This window comes from Mauremys mutica, chromosome 11, assembly GCF_020497125.1.
Source record: "Mauremys mutica isolate MM-2020 ecotype Southern chromosome 11, ASM2049712v1, whole genome shotgun sequence".
Taxonomy (NCBI): domain Eukaryota; kingdom Metazoa; phylum Chordata; order Testudines; family Geoemydidae; genus Mauremys; species Mauremys mutica.
This window is the reverse complement of record NC_059082.1, coordinates 75,651,349-75,665,359: the sequence shown is the minus strand read 5'-3', so window position 1 is coordinate 75,665,359 and position 14,011 is coordinate 75,651,349. Positions and strand designations below refer to the sequence as shown.

The following is a 14,011-nucleotide window of genomic DNA, read 5'->3' as shown; positions in this document are numbered from 1 at the left end:
GGTCACCTTAGGAGCAGCAGTGCTGGCGCAGTGACCTGATGGGATGATGGTGCCATGGCCCGTCGCTGACACAGGCCTGGGCCGAAGCCCCCCGCCCCCGGGCTGAGACCCCGCACACTCGTCTCACGGAGGGCGCCCGGGGGCGTGGCCGGCGGCGGCGGGCGGCACCAATGGGAAGCGGGAGGGCGGGGCCAGCCGGGGAGGCGGGGGAGTCTCCGCGAACAAAGAGCGAGCGAGCGAGCGAGCGGCTGGGCTGGCAGCGCGGAGCCCGCACGGGAGGGAGCCGCTCACCTGGGCCGAGCCGGAGCCGGCACCGCCATGCGGGGGAGGGCGCCGCCCGGGAGCAGCAGCGGGGGCCCGGCCGCCTGATTCCGGGGAGCCAGCGCGGGAGAGCGGAGCCGGCGGCGCTTCCTTCCTTCCCCCCCCTCCCCCATGGCAGCGACAGGCGGCGGCGGGTGAGGCGGGGGCCGCGGCTCGGGTCTCGGAGGGAGCGGTCGGCCGGGCCGGGCATGGCGGGGGTCAGCTACTCGCCGCCCTGGTGGGTGAGTCTCCTGCACCGCCTGCCGCACTTCAGCCTGCGCTGGGAGGCCGCCAGCGCCGACTTCCGCCCGGAGGACGCCGAGTACCAGCAGGTGAGGGGCCGGCTGTGGGGGGAGGGTCTCGTCAGGGTCTCCTCAGGCAGCCCCCGGGGGGCTTGGCGTGTGCTGCCCCTTTCCCACCCCGCGGGGTAGATCCACCGCGGGGGGGGCAGTGTCTGTCCTGCGGGGGGGCCCCACCGGGGTAGATCCGCCCAGGGGCAGGTGGGGGAGGGGAGGGTATCCTGGGGGGGCCCCACCGGAGGGCATCTTCCCCCCCCCCCCGAGGTAGGTCAGCCGTGGGGCAGGTTGTCTTCTCTGCCTGTAGTGTATAATACATCTCTCCTGTTGTTCTCCCCCCACCCCCCCAGCCACCGGAGAGAGGCAGGAAATTATTTAGCCCCTGGAACAATGAGCGCAGACCTCGAGTTCCTTTGAGAGCAGCTGAAGCTCTTCCTCCTCTCGGGGAGGGTAAAACACCAGCCCCTTGGGCCCAGCTGCCAAACGGGGATGGGGAGATGGCTCCTCGGGGCTAGAAGGGTGATGCTGCCCAGGTGAGGCACAAGCGCGTTGCCTTCTATCCTGTGGCTGAATAAGTCCTTGGCTTGCCTAACAGCTGGGGTGCCACTTTGTACAAAATAGCCCATCCTAGGTAGGATTGGAGCGGTGGTTCAGAGAGCTCAGCACCCTGCCTTTGTTGGGACTCAGTGACATGTTCAGTGTCTCTTTCTGAAGCCATCTAAAATGCCTAGTAGACAACAGATGGCTTAGTGGCTACATAGGTCCAAGTGTGTGAGGAGACACTGGCAGGATACTTGTGTCCTTTGCGTTGCTTACCCTGTACTTAGGTGACTTGCTATCTAATTGGAACGGTGGTGGAGTGGATCTGTATATTCTAACATCTGTGTTCTCTGCTGCCATCTTAGACTGGAGCTGCAGTGATTCAACTGCCTCATTGTGCCACACTCTTTGGCTTTGAAAACACCATTTTGCTTCACTGAATATACTTAGTTCTGTAGGGCACCACAATACCATAATGCAGAAATGGGAAGGCATCTAAGCAGTGCTTACCTACTGTAAAGAGAGATGCTATAGGAATATTTTAGCTAGCAGTATTTTTATTTTGAAGTAGCTTCAGATTGCAGGTTTGATTATAGCAAAGACTATTCTTGGGTGTCTCTCTTTTTTTTTTTTTTTTTTTTTTGGTGGAAGGAGGTAGTTGGCTACAAAAATGTCTATGAATCTGAGAGCAAAATTGTCTTCTGATCTTCAGCCTTGGTCTTTCTCTTCTTAACTCATCTGAATTTCCTTGATTGGAGGAGAAATCAAGATGTGCAATGTTTGTTTTTTTTAAAAAAACAAAACAAAACCCTCTAGGTATTTCCAATGATTTTAGCTCACTTCTTTGGTCTGAGATAGTTGCCTCCTGTAGTGAAACAAAGAGTGTGAGGTATTGAAGAGGAGAAACACAAGTGTAAGTTGGGGAAACTGTTCTTGGATTGTTATGAAAGAAACACACTAGTCAGTCACTGAATAGATATCTGATATGCTTGTGTTTGTTTTTAATAGTTTAAAATAGAAGCACTATTTCCAAGTACTGTATCCTTTGTGCATGTATTATAAAATACTTTCTCACAGTCGTTCTGTTGAGACTTAGTGTGACAGTGAAGTCTCTTGGGGTTGGTAAACCTCCTGTTGTTCCTGCCTCACACAGATGCAAGAAGAGTGTGTGCTAGTTAAGGACTTGTTTTTGCCATTGCTATATGGCTATTTTAACTCTTGTCAAACCAGAAATCGAGGGTGTAAGTTGTGTGTGTGTTGCATGTCAACGCTGCCTACTTCAGTGCTGTTTATGTATAGCACATAACCTCTGCCGCTCCATCAATAAATGTAAAGATAGTAGCAGTGTTCCATCCTGTTGTTGGCTCTGTAATAAAGATGCTCTGATTCCGTAAATGGAAAGACATGTCAATGATTTGCATGCATGTGTGCAAAGCATAATATAATACAGTAAAACTAGAAAATTTAACCTGGTGGTCAAAGTAACATTGCAAATGCTCCCTTCCTCTATAAATTGGTCTGAAGGTCTCCTGGTTTGAATGCTTGTTTTGTCAGTATTTTGAGTATGAATTTGAATATCCTTTTGCTCCATTTACAGTTCACACTGACTTATCTCCCCTCCCTCCCCCTGCTCAATACAACACAAGTAACTTAACATGCTCCATTCTTCATGCACTTTAAGTACTTAAAATATAGGCACTTCTGTTTAAACTGGTTCTTGGAATTTGCAGTTTTTTTCTCTGAGCATATGGTGATGGTGCGTTTTCCCCTGCCCCCTGGTTTTCAGTATCTAGGAAAAACTACCTAATTAAATATAAGCATGCAGTGTGGCAGCTTGTAGCTAACTGGAACTGACAGTAATGCTGGAAAAGTCATAGGTGCACTCTATCCTTTTGCTCTCCTGTCTTCAGTAAGAAAGGACAGGAGAATATGCTTTTCAGTTTCCTGAGAATTGTTAAGCCACTAGATAGTTAGACCCTTGTCATGAGCTGATATCCACACACTTACCAGCAGGGCTTCTGAGTAAATCAGAATTGGAATGGAAATACTTTCTTAAGGAAACTGCATCCTGTTCCTTCATCAGTCGGGGGGGGGAGAAGAACTTTCTTAGCTGAAGAAAAGAGGATATTTGCAGTTTCCCTTAAAATAGACTAATAAAGATGGATACAAGAGAACAGTTTCAAGATCACCCTGTTTCATCCAAATAGGAATACAGGAAATGCCTAGGCTTTAATGGCCACTGTAACATAGCACAGAATGGTGACATATCAAACATAGTATCTTAAAATTGATGTAGCCTGTGTTTTGTAAGTGTAGTGTGGCTGCTTTTTTTTTTCAGGTGAATTGGCAAGATCCAAATAGGTCTTTCCATCTGCTATGATTAGTGTAATGAGTAAGCTTCCATTGTGCTAAATGGTTTCTATTTGATGTCTGCTGAAACCTGTGTAATGCTCATGGTGGTTTTAAGTTCAATCCATTCTGCTTGTCTTTGAAGTCTGAATCCTTCCTGTGTCTACTGGGACCCTTGTGTATGCACATGTGGAGCTTGTAATTGGTGGCTCTGTTCTGCATGTAGTGAGACAGTGCTGTCCTGTCTCTGAGGGGAGGGAATACTCTATGCTTGTTTGCCTGGAGATAGCTGTGACCATTGTGTTGTAACTGGGACTACATCCTTTTTGTCTGTGAGAACATGAGGTATCCTTGTGGCAACAGTGTGCCATAGTCTGTCTGACACAGAGGGTGTGTGTGTGTGTGTGTGTGGGGGGGGGGGCTATACCCTCTGTTGGCTGTTGAAGGACTCTAAACAATCTGTGGTGGTGGCTTTTCATGCCCTCCCTCCTTCTTTCACTATATGTTCAACTGACAGGTTAGAACAGGCTGTGCGGGAAGAGGAGAATGAGCCCTCCAGGGTGGGTTAGGTTGGTTGGTGTTGAAGAGCTTCTCATTTTCTCTACTGGTGTTACTATCTAAAGTCCATAGTGGCCTTTTAAATGCTTCACATCAGTTGCAGCAGATTGTGCATTCCTCCATATAAAGAGTTGGATATGTAACTAGGGGAGACAAGGAAAGGAGACAGTAGTTATGCAACTGCTAACTAGATTAGGATGAGGGAAGAGGTATTTCTGTTTCTGGGGAGGGACTCTGCTTTCATGTTTCTGGTTTCCATGTGTTGCTTTGAGGGTTGCATCTACTGAAATCATTCTCTAGAGCAGTGGTTCTCGCAACAAATTTTTGGATGGCCCCAGAGTGCGGCCGCTAATTCTTGCTGATGGCCGCTCTGACAATTTTTCCTAAAATACTTTAACTTTATGAAAAACAAATAAATATGCACATGTCCAAATCATTGTAACTGATGTAAGGTTTTTTCAAACTCAAGTAAAAAAAATGTACAGTTGTCTATTCATTATTGCACCTAAACAGAATAGAAACACAAGGTGCTTTGAATGTTTTGGTGGTGTGTGTGTGGTTTTTTGGTGGTTTTGGGTTTTGTTTTTTTAAGACTTGCTAGCTAGTAAGTCTGCTGTGAAAAGTGAGATTTTGTTTAACTGTTAATATCACGTTTCACAGCAGATTTACTCAAGCTGAGGGACAAATTAAGCTCTGGATGACGAGGTGAGTAGGGGACCAAGAGATGATAGGGGGATAGATGGGAGGGAGGGGAGATGGGGGAGGTGAGCCCAGAGTGAGAGCCTGTGGCCCTGGTGCACAGGTGGGGACTGGAGGAGGTAGTGAGGGCCGGGGGTGTGTGGAGAGGTGAGCCTGGAGCCCTGCAGCTGCAGGGTGGAGCCTGTCACCCACCACCCCAGGGCTTAAGCCTGAAGCCCAAGCCCCACACTCCCCAGGAAGGTGGGGAGCTCACACTGGCGGCCTGCTACTACAATTTGTGGCTCCAGAAGGGGTCAGAGACCAGCCCCTGCTGGTAGCCCTGGGGGAGGGTTACTTCCTCTCTTTTTCCCCTCCTCCCCCATCACCCAGAAGGCTGTGGCAGCAAGAAAAGCCTATGGTGGCCGCATTTGAGAAGACCCTGCCCTAGGGTATCCTATCAGATAGACCAGTTCACCCCTTGCATGGATCAGTGAGGTATAACCATTATATCTTGAGTTATAAGCAGTTGTTTCAGCTGTATCCTCCTCCTGAGTCATACTGCAGTGTTCCTTTAAAGCTTATTTTGCAGCAAGTCATAAGGTGGGAAATGGAACCGAGCCTATGTTGCTTTTGACAGTGCAGTACTATCTCCAGTTCCTATGCTTTTTACTGCCTTAATGAATTTCCAGGAGATGGTCATATCAATGCTGTCAAATTAACCTTGGATCCAGTCCACCAGATCGGTAAGGTTTCTCTGCAGCTTGTGCTATTGTCCCTGACTAAAGCAATGTAGGAATGTAAAAGCTGTTCATTTATTTGCCCAGGTGGCTTGAGTGTTCCACCACTCAATTTATGGTGCTGAGAGTAGAGCTAGCCAGAAGCCTCTTTCAGGAATGTCTTGCCTGCTGGAAGGATGAGCTGAAATCCTTAAGAGGCTTCTTAACACAGCAGAGCTGTTGCTAATGGGATGTCCTAGGAGTGACTGCTGCTTGGTACTAATACCATCAAAAGGGAAGCTTCAATAGTAGCTGTTAACGTATTTTACTATAACTGTTCTTAACTCTTGTAAGCACTCGGATGTGTGGTGTTTTATAAATAGACTTGGAAGGATTAGATTTTGATTGGTAATGTTGGCAAACATGGATTTCACCACGCGCACACACAAACTGACATATTTCCATTGATTGAAGTTTATAAGTAGGCAAAATAAGAAAAATGCTGCTTGAGAACTAATTAAAATTTTGATTTAAGGATATTTACTTTCTGTATTTTTGACATGAGATGTTGACAAGTTGTAACTCTCTGAATCTGTCTACTAGTGTTAAATAATGTCTGACCGCTCTCTAATTTCCCACAACTTTGAACATTTAAGTTGATAAATGCTTAAATAAATATAGGTATTTGCCAATTAAAGAATTCTGCTAAGCCTATTTATGAACAAATAAGGGCTATTAAAGCTTACCCACAGCTTTACTTTTATGCTTTAGTCATTACCTCAATTTAGCTCTTGCAGAAAGCTGATAAAACATTTCTGAATCACTGCAAAATGGCAAAGTCCACTGGAGTCTTTCACTTGTGACTAGATTATCTTGTACCTGTAGAGCATTTTGTTCTAAAAGGATCTAACTACAGCATCATAGGCTTTGTCTAAACTGTTTTTCTTAAATTCCACCATTACTACCACCTGTGTGGCTCCTTGGAAAGGAGCTAGAATAGATGGCAATTGTGAGGAGGCCTAGAATAGACAGAGTGCAGGCAGCCTCTGGCATTTGAGTAGTCATGTCACCTACACCTGCTCTGAACAAGGTTAGATGACATGGTGATTAACCCAGTTACCAATGACTTATGCCATTCTTTCCACCACTGGTGGAGTTGAAGTGATGGTGGCACTGGGTCTACACTAGACTAATTCTCTCCTCTGGGGGCGATCCCTACTGTGATGTCACCCAGCTGTTCCCTTGGGTACACCTCCACCTCTACCAGAGCTCGTCTGTTGTAGTACTGTCTGGCAACTCTGCTAGTCAGGCTAATGGTCAGCTTGCTGTACCAGGATTCTGGAGATGGACTAGCTTGGTGCTATGTTAAATTCTACTGATGGTTCGCTTTGGTTTGCAGACTTCAGTTTAGTGCATGTTTTTTGTGTAGATTTTGAGGGGGGAGGGAGTTCAGCAAGACAGATTCCATCTGGTACTTTCTGGCTGTACAAGGTCCTCGCCCTACACGTAACAGTTTTTTTATTGAGTATTTCTTGGATGGAGAAACTCGGTGCAGACTAAGCTGCCAAAGAACTTGGATTAGAGACATTGTTGTAGAACTCCTCTACTGTACTGGCGTCTCACTCCAGTCCTGAAACCCAAGAGCATTTCTGTAAATTCAAAACACGTGGAGTTGGATGATGTGTTCTTGTCCAGTTACCAGTTGGCTCAAAGTCATAGGGTAATCTGCCTCTTTTAGATGGGTTAGTCTTGAAGTTTCTTTCAAGGATAGATGGCCTGTTTTCCAGGTCAGTTCTATTAGCCTGAGGTAGCATTAATTATTTTCTGTAATGTCAGGAGAGGCTGGGTTGTGGGAATCCATTCATTGTTGCTCTCCAATGAAGCTAAAGTTGCATTTAGGTCTTTCAAAATTGTGGTGCCTCCCCCAGTTTCCCATGGCCTAAAATTGAGTAGCTATTATGCCTCTGTCAGCGGATGGATATTGCAGCCTGATTTTGTCATTCTTTGTTCATACAGGGGTGTGGAGGTGGTAGCATGGTGTAGCAACATAAGGTATTTAAAAAGTCTTTCTAGCAAGCCATGCAAGTTGGGGTTTGTGTGGGCTGTGCATTTAGCGCTGTAGCAACATCTGGTGTATATAGTCAGGAGACAGTGAACTCTTGCCAGCTTTCTGTCTGCAGGATCCCTTGCTCACTGATCCAGGCTGCACCCCTGCATTTTCAGCTAGTCCCCTGAGAACTGTCTGTTGCTGGAAACAACAAATTTCTGATTAGGGGTAAGCTAATCAGAACAACAGTTGCTGAGAATGCATCATTTTAACAGATCATGGTGCATGCAAATAGCTACTTGGCTAGAGGAAGGTCTAACTCTCTTGCCCATCTCATCAAGGCAGAATGTGGGATTAATGTTAACTTCATTCTGGAGAATGCACATTGTCTTACCAGAGCTGTTGAGCTCTGGTTTTAAGAAATCTTTACAGAGCATATGTCTGTTAGAAAGTATCCGGCTGGGTCTTAGCTGGAATAAAAACTTAAGTTAAAAGCATTAGAAGTCTAATCAGCTGATGTAAATTGAAACCCTTTTTTCCTGCTGGAGAGACTCTTGCAGAGTATGGTCAGGCTTTTTACATCCTTGTATTTATCTGGTGTAGGTCAAATTTAAGAATTAAATCTTTTTTAAAAAAAAAATCACAAACTGATGCCTTATTTATAAATCCTCTGGTCGTGTTTCTGCACTGAGCTGCTTGCATTTGTCTTACTAGTTCTGTTTCCTTTTTGGAGTTTAAGTAGGTAGTTATGCCTATAGTGTAGGTGTAGTCCTTAAGCAGACAGCTGTCAAGTGTTGGAAGAGGGTGTTCTTGTTGGTCTTAATTATTTGTGTGTTTCAAAATGCTGAGAGTTCCTGAAATGGTCTTCATTTGCTTGGCCTGGTGAATTGAACATGGTGCACTTATCACTTTGTATATCTAGAAGGAATCATGCCTGTTCCTGTATGAGATTATTTTTTTTGAGGTTGGGGAGGGGCTGGGGGGCAGTGTTGCTTATTGCTATAAATCTTGTCCATTTTCAGATCTGAGTACAGATGGGTATAAATATTCCAGTGTTTAGAGGTGGCCATATTTCTATCCCTCTTTCCCAGGGCAAAAACTGAAGTCTTGGGTAGTATATTAGGTGCAGCTCACAAACACAATTTTACCTTGCCAGAGGACTCTTTAATCTAGCTTCTGAAACTGACTTCTGGTGTCAGAGGATGAATGAATGGCAAGCAGAACTGATTCTGCGCTTCATCCTTTGCTGCTTTGCCTTTCTTTGGATAGGCATTTTCTTGCCTTATGTCTTATGCAAAGCCCTTGTTTAAATGTTTAATTCTGAGCCAATACATCAGTACAGTTTCAAGCAGAAGCTTGTGTGGGATTTTTTTAATAGACTTTCTTTTGCATTCTGAGAGTGAGAAATTCTCACTCAGAAGAATATATCCCATTAGACATGACACTGGAGATTAAGGGTGGGAATCTAGGTGGCTTTGCCCTAATTAATCCACAGCTTTGAAATGTGTGTTAAGGAGCTGTGCACCAGGATTAGTTTCTTGCTTCCTTGTCCCTTCTTAACAGTGCTTGGGGGCATAGATTTCCTTTTGAACATTGTAAACAGAGGTTTAGGTCTAGTATCTGCCTGGTCTTTTGAGGTAGTAACTTGCTTTTTCATTACCCGTGTGCAAAAGGTAAGGCCCTGAATTGCTGTCTTGTGCCACCTGTTATCTTTGCAGGCCTTTGTTGTGGTGGAGCTCGCAATAGTGTGCCTTGTGTCATTCCAGTCCTGGAGTGCATCAGAAATAACAAATGGCTATGGCTAGTGGGGAAGGAAGATAGACCTGAAGGCCAGGGAAGTATTAATGTTGGGAGAGAAACCTATTGGTGCTCCTCAGATTGAGATTATGGGTATGTCCATGGCGGGTAGCGATCGATCTATCGCATCTTGCGATAGATCAATTTCCCCGAACGCGCTCCCCGTTGACTCCGGAACTCCTCCAGGGCGAGAGGCGGAAGTGGAGTCGACGGGGGAGCCGCGGCCATCGATCCTGTGCTGTGAGGATGGGAGGTAAATTGAAATAAGATACGTTGACTTCAGCTATGCTATTCTTGTAGCTGAAGTTGCATATCTTACATCTTCCCCCCCCCCCTCCTCGCCCCAAGTGTAGTCAGTTATGTCTGAGGAGTGTGTGTGTGACTAATTTCTACGAAGGGCATAAGAATGAGCTCTTGATAGCTGCTAGGTCCCCTGCTCCCCTTCTTGTTTTCCTGTTGCAACTTCCACTTAATATTAGAAGACCCCATCTCCAGTCCTGCAGCTTGGGTCGGTTTTCCAGTAAAGGGGATTTTGAAATGGGGAGGAGCATGGCACAGTATGCCTAGGTTTGTGCAGGTTTTGGCTCCTTGGATATCCAAACATCTGAGCTTCGGGTTGGGTTTTTAACTACTCTGGAAATAACGGAAATGCAGAATCTTGTCTTGGTTTTCCCCATCCTTCTGAAGCTCTCCTTATAGAAGACCCATATGAGGACTGGAGGCTCTCCTTAACTGAAGCAATGGGGAGAGGTTTAGCTCTGAGTTTGACATGTGAGCAAAAATCACTTTGAATAAAAATTGGCTTCCCCTTAAGTCAGATTTCACTCTCTCGATGTTTGATGTCCTCTTATTAGACAAATCTTTTATTACTATTTCTGCACAAGATCTTGGGGGGTGGTGACTTCCTGTCTTCAGTTTCCACATTCCAGAGTGCACACGGTACTGGTGCTCCACACAGGACCAGAAGAAAAGTCACTTCAGTGCTGTGATAGATGGGTACTGTCACTGTTCAGGGCAGCTGCTGCTGTAGTTCCCCTTCAGTGTCCCAACAAAGACACCCGCTCTCAGGCTTCCAGCTTCCTGGCTGTTGCCTTTCTGGAAGTAGATCTGTGCACCTCTCCCTTCTGACTGGAGTGTTTCCAGGCTACACAGTTCCTTGCCTTCTCTATCATTCACAGCACACACAAGTTGCCTAAGGACACTTCCTGTTTTCTCTTCAGAGATGGGTCAACAGGTGTAATTCCTACCATTACAAGATACCCCACATACTTCTTGTGCAAGACTACTTTATTTGTAAGGTAAAAAGCATTACAGAGAAAATCTTTAACAATAAAAGAAGTGACATGCCTGCTAATAAGCTTACCAGAGTTCACCCTCGTGTGGATTCTAGCAGGAGCAATCCTGCAACCAACTCATTTAAGGGGATTCCTTGCAGTTACCAGTTCAGCTCAGAACAAGCACTCAGTCTTATGGGACCTCAGTATGCCCAGCTGTTTTCAACCCTAGCTGAAGAATTGGGACCCTCCCTGGACCCGAAGTCCTGTCAAGTTGCTGAATCAGGAAGAAGGCCATGAGTCTGTTTCTTCTTTTTCATAGGCTGTGTGTGTCATGGTCTGTCTGCTAGAACCCACAGGCTTCAGGGTCTGGTGATCTAACTGCCCTCCCCCACAAGAAAACCTGTGCTAATGTGTGCTTAATGCTGCAAGGATGCTTTCGCTGCCAAAAACTTAGGTTAACTTTCATGTTTTAAATACTGAACTCTAAGAAGCCCAGTTAAGGTTCTTGCACCAATTTCTACTCTTATGTAAGCATTGGGATACAGTGATATGAAACCAGTTGGCTACCACATATGCATTACAATAAGGTCTCTTTTTGTGATTATGGGATGTCTGAGTGGTGCTGACACTGATGCAAATGGCACGTTATCTGTATTAATCAGCTATAACAAGTCAGAGCTGCTAGCTTGATTTCCTTTTAAAGAAACATGATTTTCATGTTTTCAAAACAATGAAGAGGCTTTAAGGGTTCTTTAAGACAAGTGCCCCATCAATAAACTGAACAATGAATACAGTTGTGGATGTCAGTATTTAATATTGCAATGATTATTTATAGGTTCACAGGAATCAACATCTCATTCAAATCAGACAACTGTCAATTCCAGTTGAATAATCTGAGTAGCAGTTATTGATGTGATCCCTAATACAAGTGTTAGGCAGATTGCCCAAGCTGGTGCAGTAGGAGATATTCCTCAAGTTTCTGTTGGAGAGGGTCCTTTGAGGCATGGAGACTAGGGATGAGGAATAATACATTTTCCTGGATGACCAAATCATGCCTAGGTGTGCACATCTAATTTAGCTTCACCACACTTCTAGAAGATAAGTTTCATTCAGGTAGTATATAAGTCCATTTTTATAGGGTAGACTAATATTGATGTTTGTCCCTGCTGTGTGCAGGGAAAATTCCTTTTGGCCTCCAAAATGCTTCTGTTCGTGCATGCTGCATAGACCTTTAATAAGCAAGCCTTCCATTCAAAGTTGGAGTTAAAACTTCATTATAAAATTCAACTTCAAGTTGAAACCAACTTCTCTTGACTAATCGAGTGCTTCCTCATGGGAGAGGTTCACCTGAATACTTATTGGCCTATGTGTACAGTGTGTTGCTTGTTCAGACAGAGTGGGTGGGTGGCACCAAAGGTAAAAGTGGTTATGCCAAAACTGAACAAATAGTTGCACTTATAAATTCATGAATGATCCTAAACTGACTTGAGCTATAATTAATCGCTTATCTAAACAAATTAGCTAATTCCCTGTTGTCTGCCCCTTGAAGATTCATGATTTTAGTAATCTACAAACTAAAAGTACATCTAATAATGGGGCATGGGGTTATGACTTAAATATACCATCTGGTTGAAAGTATAAAGCAACACTTCCCCATGTGTACACTACTGTTGCTTCAAGCTCTTCCTTCCCTCCCTTTAATGACTTTTCCTACCGTCTTCCTCTTGTTTGGACGTGTGCGCTTTGGTCATCTCCTCACCTCTTGTTCCTTGGTGGGTTAGTATGTAGGCACTACCTGGTATACGTGGAATTCTAGTTCAGTCTCTTAGAAGATTCAGTGTCCTGGTAAAACAAAAGTGGCTTGCTGATGTTGATATTAATGGGTATTTGCATCTGGAGTGAGCTAATAGTAAAGTGCTGATGTTTGAAGCACATGCTTTCACTGACTGAGATCTGCAGAAGTAATGCAGATTGGAACTGCTGGCCGGTCCTCTGTTTGCATTCAACTAGCTTGCAGTTCATAAGGAACTAGCAAATTTTCTTTTCTCCCCCCTTCCTCATGCCCCCCCCCTTTCAGAATTCTTCATCTTTAAAGACAATCTGACATTCTTGTGGGTGGATGAGAAGACTATGGCAAGAGGGTTTTGGTGTATATTGCTTTTGCAGGCAGGCTCAATCAGACAAAGGGTGGGATATGACTGGCCTCCTGCTCTTCCCTCCCCCTTGTACTCCCTCCAGGAAATGCTGAGAAAGTTAAGAGTAATAGAATTCATGAAACTCAAGCTGTGCTTTAGGAGAAATCTGTTTTCAATTTCTGCCTGTTCTCTGGAAGCCTCAAGCTGAACTGAAATTGTTGAAGTTGGGTGGGGGAAGGGTATTGAATGAATGAAAGTAGCTAAGTCAGCATTTTGGATAGCCTGTTACACAGTATCTAGCTGCTTCTGTATTCAAAGGCTGCTGGTATGTGTTTTGTAACAGCTTCAGAAAGCATTTGTATTCAGCTGCATAAAAGGTGTTGGCATTCCCTTGCCAGCTTTGATCTGACTGTTAGTGGTCTGAGTGACCGTGTCTAGGGCATGTCAGACCAGAGTGTGATGGAGAACATATCTGCTGTTGGCATCTGTGTTCCCTGCCCACCCCCCCTCCCCCGACCCTTCTCCTGTAGTGTCCTTTCAGCACCCTGATTATTAAGGGTGAGAGCTACAATGATAACTTGAAGACCATTGGGGAAATCTTTTGGTTCTTTGCTCCTTCAAAGAGCATGTGTGTGTGATGGTTCAAATTAAACAGCACAGCATGTGTGCCAATACCTAGGAACACTCTGTTTAGTAAACCATTGAAGGTCTGATCCAGGGGATGTGCACGTAATAGGCTTTTAATCAGATTTGGTTTAGCTTTCAGATGATCTGCATTCAAAGTAAATTGTCACTGTGTACAGAAACTAAGGAAGAGACTGGGAGTTGTTGATGACTGACCTCTGACAACATCTTGCCTCCTGACACTGAATAGTAGCAGAAAGAGGAAAGGGTGGAGTGCCTTCAAACATGTCTTTCATGGGATGTGCAATCAGCTAGTCCTTCAATATAAAAGCAAATAGGGCCTTTATAACATTTTTTTTCCTTCTTTGAGTAAAAATCATCTGCCAAGTTTGGTGCTGACTGTTATACCTATAACTTTAGTTACCCTCTATAAGAAGGTTCCCAACAATGGGAGTAACAATTTAGTGTAGAAAAGGTGTCGCCATTGACTTTAAAAGTGAGTGTTTACTCTGAGGTGGAAGAGGTGGCTGGCTGGACGTCTCATCCAGTTACAGTACAGATGGTAGCTAATTGATTCCTTCCCCTATAGAGGAAGCAAATGCAAAACAATGGGACAGTTCTAACTATCCTCTAAACTAGCACTGACAGCCTGTCTATACTAATGCTCCCTTGATTAGGGTATGGCTACACTTAC

At 45.0% G+C, this 14,011-nt stretch overlaps 1 protein-coding gene across 1 annotated transcript in view; it reads left to right on the top strand.

Moving 5' to 3' along the window:
- The first annotated feature begins 284 nt into the window (after positions 1-284).
- The window catches only part of TTYH3 (tweety family member 3), a 105,006-nt gene continuing 91,279 nt past the window's right edge, over positions 285-14,011 (top strand). The window contains exon 1 of the mRNA XM_044980682.1: positions 285-632. Within this exon, the coding sequence (XP_044836617.1) occupies positions 510-632 (123 nt within the window). The 5' untranslated portion in view covers positions 285-509. The remainder of the gene's footprint in view (positions 633-14,011) is intronic.